This window comes from Dama dama, chromosome 1 (assembly GCF_033118175.1).
Source record: "Dama dama isolate Ldn47 chromosome 1, ASM3311817v1, whole genome shotgun sequence".
In the NCBI taxonomy this organism is placed as follows: domain Eukaryota; kingdom Metazoa; phylum Chordata; class Mammalia; order Artiodactyla; family Cervidae; genus Dama; species Dama dama.
Window position 1 is genome coordinate 50,239,156 of NC_083681.1, and position 8,457 is coordinate 50,247,612.

The window sequence follows — 8,457 nt, forward strand, 5'->3', positions numbered from 1 at the left end:
AGTCCCCAAAAGTAACCTTTTTCTAAACCTAATCTGGAGACTTCCTTTTTGAAACTGAGTCTCATCGATAGTGGAAAATCAGCCGGAGTTTAATTCATCCTCTCATTTCTACTCTGCCATCTTCTTTTTTCTTATCATTTTCTTCCACAGGACTCTCACCAAGCCCAGGTGTCTCCCTTGAGGTGTGGTGACTGTGAGAGGCACCCGGGCTTTGGAATTCTAATCCCACCCCTGCCAATTCTGGACTTGATGTCATTAGGCTATTTGCACCCCACTGTCCACCCCACCCCCCCGCCACCAAATTCCAACTCTCGGGTTAGATGGCTTCTCTTCTGGGGAGATTTCCCTGCCCCAGAGGCTGAGTTAGACATCTTCCTGGGCGCCACAGCTCTCTGCTTCTCCCCCTATTGGACTCCAAGCTTCTTGGGCACTGAAACCACATCTCATACACCCGTGAAGCACCCGTGCCTCACAGAGTGCCTGGTACGTGATAAACATCACAAAATATGTTGAATGAAAGAAGGAAGGATGGCTTCATACATCTGACTGTCAATTGTAAAAACTGCCTACTAGACATTGTGGCTACTAAATGAGGTGGAAACTGTATGTGAGAATACAAAACAGAAAACAGACCATGGTAGGGCCTCAAAAACGTGTTTGTTTTTCTTCTGCTCCTTCCTATCAAAGCAACCTCAAGAAGAAAACTATCCCTCAGAATTAACAGAGGACACAGCTGGGACCAAAGGGGGGCTGCAGCAAAGAGAGGTGTCAAGCCTGATGACTAGGTGAACCACCCACTCATGGGACCAATGGCCTGAGATACAGTAGGAAGCATCTTGATGTGCAGCCGTGCAGGCTGAGGGCACTCATGTCAGGGAAGGAGGTAAACAATACACAAGATGAGCCCTATAGGTTTCCGCTGTGTGTGGCTGTGAATTCATGATTCTCAATGTTTTTTTAGGTCACAGGGGCCCAGAAAGGGGATGGGAAGAGGGGCACATCTGCCCAGGACTGGATAGTTAGAGGTCGCTGCCCCCAGGTACTGGGAAGTTGGCAGTTCCCATCTTCCTTTTAAATCCCTTGGATGCAAATAGTAAATCTTCCCTTTCTTTACTTTTTTTTCATTTATTTTTATTAATTGGAGGCTAATTACTTTACAATATTGTAGTGGTTTTTGCCATACATTGACATGAATCAGCCATGGATTTACATGTGTTCCTCATCTCGATCCCCTCTCCCACCTCCCTCCCCATCCCATCCCTCTGGGTCTTCCCAGTGCACCAGGCCCGAGCACTTGTCTCCTGCATCCAACCTGGACTGGTGATCTGTTTCACCCTTGATAATATACATGTTTCGATGCTGTTCTCTCAGATCATCCCACCCTCACCTTCTCCCATAGAGTCCAAATGTCTGTTCTGTACTTCTGTGTCTCTTTTCCTGTCTTGCATATAGGGTTATCGTGACCATCTTTCTAAATCCCATATACATGCGTTAGTATGCTGTGTTGTGTAATCTTCCCTCTCTGATGGCCTTCCTTTCTGAGGCTCTGATCCTCACCGTCTGTGTTTTGATGTTAATGAGGCTGCTGCCCAGCAGTGAGTGCGATCAGCAATGAGAACAGGAGCCGCTGTTATGAGATCCAGTCTATGTGGAACCATATCTCCAAAAGAGGGTATGTTCATGCATCCTGGTGTGTGTCACTGAGTATTTCAGTGAGTCTCTATATTTATTTTCACACACACCCTAAAGGATGACAGTTCTTACTCCATAGTGTGATGTGAGATGAGCTACAATAGCTATGGAGATGAAGGACCGGGCAGCCTGGTGTGCTGCAGTCCATGGATTTGCAGAGTCAGATGTGACGGAGTGACTGAACAACATGAGCTACATGAGTGTGACTCAAAATATCATCAGTTTACAGATTCATTCTTTGGGTTAGGGTATTTAATCACCCTACTGAAATGTGAATCACCCTGTAGGAGTCTATGCTAATGAATTATAAATTCTTTGTGAAATGGGCAAATCACCAGAAGAATGTAATTTTCCAAGTTACTTAAGAAGAGATTAAAAACCTGAGTAGACTGGTTGCCATAAAAGAAATCAGAAAGAAAGAAAAATGAAAGGAAGTCCAGGCAAGAATACTGGACTGGGTTGCCATTTCCTTCTCCAGGGGATCTTCCCAACACAGGAATCAAACCCAGGTCTCCCACATTGCAGGCAGACGCTTTACCCTCTGAGCCAGCAGGGAAGCCCCTAAAGAAATCAGAACATGTTACTAAATAACTATCATCCTAAAACATCTATGCCCAAATTGCTTTGTTTGTGAGATTTTTTCCCCCCAAACTCAAAGAATGAATAATTACAGTGTTATAAAAATTATTCTAGAAATAGAATTTAAAAAGGAAACTGAATCAATTCATTATGAAGCCGGCATAACTGTGATACCAAAACCTCATAAAGAGATAAAGATAGTTCCAAAAAAAAAAAAAAAAAAAAAAACCAATAGGTCTATTCTAAATAAAATACTAGTAAATCAATTTCAGTAGTATTTAAAAATATAATCACTATGTATATGTATTTTATCTACTTGTCAATGGGTCAAATTTTAAAAGCATTGGCCCATTATTATTGATGCCAAAAAAGCATTTGAAAACATTAAATACAGGCTGTCAATTTTTTTCATTATTAAAAACTAGAAGCAGGAAGATACTTCATTAACATGAAAATAATACCTATCTCAAACTAACAAGCAACATCATATTTAACATAGAAGCTTTAACAAAATTGAGGGAAAATAAATACACCTTTTCTTATCTTTACTTTTTAACATTATTCTAGAAGTTCTGTTTTCTGAAATAAGATGTAAAACAGAAATGAAAGTCCAATTATTATTTTTTTTAAAGAAAAAAATAATTCTTCCTTGTGTGTGTGTGTCCAGTCACTCAATCGTGTCTGACTCTTTGTGACCCCATGGACTGTTGCCCACAAGGTTCCTCTGTCCAAGGGATTTCCCAGGCAATAATACTAGAGTGGGTTGCCATTTCTTCTCCAGCAGATCTTCCTGACCCAAAGATGGAACCTGCGTCTCTTGTGTTCCCTGAATTGGAAGGTGGATTCCTTACCACTAACACCACCTGGGAAGCCCAATTCTCCTTTAAAATACCCAATAAAATCGACTGAAATATTTTTAACTAATAAGGGGGCTTTTTAAGTAGCAGTATATAAGATAAATGGACAAAATCAGTAAATTTCTGTATAAGATTGTTGCCAATTCAAAAAATACAATAGAAAAGTATTATATTCTCAATGATAACAAATTGCAAAATACCTAGGATATTACCAATAAACTTAACAAGAAATATGGGAGACCCATTCATTATTCAACCAATACTTACTGTCTCCTAATGTCAGGTTTTGTATTAGGTTCCTGGAATATATATAAATGTGACTGAAGTGGACAGAATTCCTGCCATCACAGACCTATACAACTAACACTTAGAAAACTGCTGAGAGACATAAATCAAGACTTGAAGACTTAGAATACCATATTTGATACTAGATGGAAAGACTAAATACTGTCAATATTATCAGTCCTCTGCAGATTAGTTCATAGGTTTAATGAAATTCCAATTTTTAAAATGCACATTGGGAGTATTTTTAGAAATTGGAAAAATGATTACAAAGGTTAGGAGAATGAAACAAGAATAACAAAAAAATTTAACAAAAGTACTTGTAGAGATAAGTTTTATTAGAAATTAAAATAAATGCTGAAGTTATAGTAATCAATATAATACAGTACTCTCTTCAGTCAGTTTAGTCAGTTCAGTCACTCAGTCGTGTCCGACTCTTTGCAACCCCATGAATCGCAGCATGCCAGGTCTCCCTGTCCATCACAAACTCCCGGAGTTTGCTCAAACTCATGCCCATCGAGTCGGTGATGCCATCCAGCCATCTCATCCTCTGTCATCCCCTTCTCCTCCTGCCCCCAACCCCTCCCAGCATCAGGGTTTTTTCCAAAGAGTCAACTCTTCGCATGAGGTGGCCAAAGTATTGGAGTTTCAGCTTCAGCATCAGTCCTTCCAATGAACACCCAGGACTGATCTCCTTTAGGATGGACTGGTTGGATCTCCTTGCAGTCCAAGGGACTCTCAAGAGTCTTCTCCAACACCATAGTTCAAAAGCATCAATTTTTCGGTGCTCAGCTTTCTTCACAGTCCAACTCTCACATCCATACATGACCACTGGAAAAACAATAGCCTTGACCAGATGGACCTTTGTTGGCAAAGTAATGTCTCTGCTTTTTAATATGCTATCTAGGTTGCTCATAACTTCCTTCCAAGGAGTAAGCGTCTTTTAATTTCATGTCTGCAATCACCATCTGCAGTGATTTTGGAGCCCAGAAAAATAAAGTCTGACACTGTTTCCACTGTCTCCCCATCTATTTCCCATGAGGTGATGGGACCAGATGCCATGATCTTAGTTTTCTGAATATTAAGCTTTAAGCCAACTTTTTCACTCCCCTCTTTCACTTCATCAAGAGGCTTTTTAGTTCCTCTTCACTTTCTGCCATAAAGGTGGTGTCATCTGCATATCTGAGGTTATTGATACTTCTCCCAGCAATCTTGATTCCAGCTTGTGCTTCATCCAACCCAGCATTTCTCATGATGCACTCTGCATATAAGTTAAATAAGCAGGGTGACAATATACAGCCTTGACCTACTCCTTTCCCTATTTGGAACCAGTCTGTTGTTCCATGTCCAGTTCTAACTGTTGCTTCCTGACCTGCATACAGGTTTCTCAAGAGGCAGGTCAGGTGGTCTGGTATTCCCATCTCTTTCAGAATTTTCCACAGTTTATTGTGATCCACACAGTCGAAGGCTTTGGCATAGTCAATAAAGCAGAAATAGATGTTTTTCTGGAACTCTCTTGCTTTTTCGATGATCCAGAGGATATTGGCAATTTGATCTCTGGTTCCTCTGCCTTTTCTAAAACCAGCTTGAACATCTGGAAGTTCTCGGTTCACGTATTGCTGAAGCCTGGCTTGGAGAATTTTGAGCATTACTTTACTAGCATGTGAGATGAGTGCAATTGTACGGCAGTTTGAGCATTCTTTGGGATTGCCTTTCTTAGTACTCTCTTACAACTTAGTAATAAAAGACAACTCAATTAAAAATGGGCAAAGAATTTGAATAGACACTTCTTTAAAAAATTGCATGTGGCCAACATGCACATGAAAAGATGCTCGACACTATCAACCCTCAGAAAAACACAAATCAGGGATTTTCCTTGGTCCAGTGATTAAGACTCTGCTTTAAAAGCAAGAGGTGCTGCCTGGATCCCTGGTCAGGCAACTAAGGTCTCACATGCTGCACCACAAAGCCAAAACAAAAGTAAAAGAAAAACACAAATCAAAACCACTAGGATAGCTAGAATAATAAAGACAGGTAATAAGTATTAGCGAGGATATGGATAAAATGGAACACTCATCCATTGTTGGTATGAATTTAAAATGGTGCAGTTGCCTTGGAAAACAATCTGGTAGTTCCTCAATTGTGGTGGTTCCACAATTCCACTCCTAGGTATTTCCAAGAGAAATGAAAACATGTTTACACAAAAGCTTGTACATGAGTATTCAGAGAGCTTTATTCATATTACCCCAAATGTGGAAACAGCCCAAATGTCTATCAGCTGATGAGTGGATTGATTAAAAAGTGATATAGCCATACTATGGAATATTATTCAGTCATTAAAAAAGAATGGCATACTGATACATGTTATAGCATGGATGAACCTTAAAAACATTATGCTAAGTGAGAAAAAACAGCCATAAAAGAGCACATATTGTATGATTCCATTAATATCGACTGTTCAAAGTAGGCACATTCACTGACTCAGAAAGTTGATTAGTGATTGGTTACATAGGGCTGAAGGGGTTGGGGAAAAAGAGGGATACCAGGTTTCTATTTGGGGTGATGACAATGTTGATTGTGGTAATGGTCGCACAACTTTGTGAATTTACTAAAAACCATTGAATTGTACACGTCAATGTGTGTATGTGAATTATATCTCAATAGAGCTTTATTTTTTAAATAGCATGGTACACTTTTAAAAATTAATAAATAAATTTTAACAATATAAAATAGCATGGCATTGGCACAAGAACAAACAGAATATCACTACCTATAAAACAACCACTTCACATGTAAGAACTTAATCCAGGATAAAGATTGTAGTACAAAGCAGTGTAGGAAATGAAACAAGAACAATTATTAAGCTACCTGAGAGAAAAATATCAACTTAGATCATGACTTAATGTCACATAGCAAAGTGAATTTCATGTATATCAAAACTTAATAAAAAAGAACAAAATATAGTATACTGTTTTTTTGATCTTTGAATGAGGCTCATTCTAATAAATCAAGAAGAGAACTCACAAAGAGGTGTTGATAGATTTAATTTTATAAATTTAAAACTCTTAGTCTTAATATCATAAATAAGATAAAAATACTAACAAGGGACTTCCCCGGTGGTCCAGTGGCTAAGATTCTACACTCCCAATGCAGTGGTCCCAGGTTCAATCCCTGGTCAGGGAACTAAATCCCACAGACCACAACTAAAAACACCAAGTGCAGCAACTAAGACCCAGCACAACCTAAATAAATAAACAAATAAATATTTTTAAAACAATACTAACAAGATTTGGAAAATCTGTTTCAATGGATAAAAGGGGAAACAATGGTTTTAATATTTAAACTGCTAAGAGAAACAATCCCTAGTAGTACATGGGCAAAAGATAGGAGTAGAAAATTCACATGTGGGAACTAAATCCCACATGCCACAACTAAAAGACAACATGCAAGTTAAAATGAGGCAGTATTTTTCAGCCATCAAAGCATTAAATATTTTTTTTTTTTACTCAAGGCAATTTAGTACAAGCACCAGTGACAAGACAGACAATTTTCTTGGAAATGGGCTTGCAGCTTCATAAATGTTCATATTATATGACACAATAATTCTACATCTAATATCTACCCTGAAGAATTTATTTGAAATACAAAGATTTATCCACAGATGCATATCTCATTAAATAATGAGCTTTAGTCATTTTTTCTCTAGGGATATTGGAGATTCATGAAGTTCAAAGCCTAGGAAAGCTGGGGCAAGCCCTAATAGGTGCAGAAACCAGGCCTCCTGCTCCTCTTTTCTCCCCATCCCATTCCCCAGAGAAGATGTCATCATGGACCAACAGCAGCTCCAACCTGTCCTATACCAGCTTCATCCTGCTGGGCTTCCCGGGGCTGAAGGAGTCCCGAGCCCTCCTGGTGCTGCCCTTCCTCAGCATCTACCTGGTGATCATCTCTGCCAATGCCCTGGTCATCCACACGGTGGTGGCCCAGAGAAGCCTGCACCAGCCCATGTACCTGCTCATAGCTCTGCTCCTGGCTGTCAACATCTGTGCCGCCACCACCGTGGTGCCTGCCATGCTGCTCAGCTTCTCCTCCCGATTCAGCTGCATCTCCCTGGCTCGCTGTCTGGTCCAGATGTTCTGCATCTACTTCCTCATTGTCTTTGACTGCAACATCCTCTTGGTCATGGCCCTGGACCGCTATGTCGCTATCTGCTACCCTCTCCGCTACCCAGAGATAGTGACAGGCCAGATGCTGGCTGGCCTGCTGGGGGCAGCAGCTACTAGGAGCACTTGCATCGTTGCTCCAGTGGTGGGGCTGGCCTCCAGGGTTCGTTTCTGCCGCTCGAACGTGATCCACCCCTTTGCCTGTGAGCACATGGCCCTAATGAAGCTCTCCTGTGGGGATATCTCCCTAAACAAGACTGTGGGGCTCACTGTCCGCATCTTCAACAGAGTCCTGGACATGCTGCTGCTAGGAGCCTCCTACTCCCGCATCATCCATGCTGCCTTTCGAATTTCATCAGGCAGAGCACGTTCCAAGGCCCTGAACACCTGTGGCTCCCACCTGCTGGTCATCTTCACCATCTACTCGTCCACCATGTCCTCATCCATTGTCTACCGCGTGGCCCGCACTGCCTCCCAGGATGTGCACAACCTGCTCAGCGCCTTCTACCTGCTGCTTCCATGTCTGGTCAATCCCATCATCTATGGGGCCAGGACCAAGGAAATCAGGCAGCACCTGGCAACTGTCTTCCAACGGGCACAACACCAGGTCTCCAGTGAGAAGCTCCAGCCCCCGCCCTCACATAGGGAGCTTCCTGCCTGACTCTCCATGGCTTGTAGGCCCTACTAACCAACTCTCAGTATCATGTAGGTAAATGTGCAAGTGATCCATCCCTGCTGTATGTTGGCTTTGGCTGTCTACAGTTATCTTTGAGAATCTACTAGGCATATTCTGAAAACTGGCTATTCATCCAGAGTTCCACAGTAACCAACTTCAAAATAAGCTTCTGACACTGGTTTCTCAATTTTCTCCCCTTCTTTCTGCA

General features: G+C 41.3%; 1 protein-coding gene across 1 annotated transcript; it reads left to right on the forward strand.

Moving 5' to 3' along the window:
* The first annotated feature begins 7,229 nt into the window (after positions 1-7,229).
* Positions 7,230-8,234, forward strand: LOC133059721 (olfactory receptor 52K1-like). Its single transcript, XM_061147268.1, has one exon. It carries the CDS (start codon positions 7,230-7,232, stop codon positions 8,232-8,234), a length of 1,005 nt encoding a protein of 334 aa, XP_061003251.1.
* Positions 8,235-8,457: the final 223 nt, after the last annotated feature.

Coding starts and splice junctions, on each gene's coding strand:
- LOC133059721 (XM_061147268.1), top strand. CDS start 7,230: ATGTCATCATGGACCAACAGCAGCTCCAACCTGTCCTATACCAGCTTC.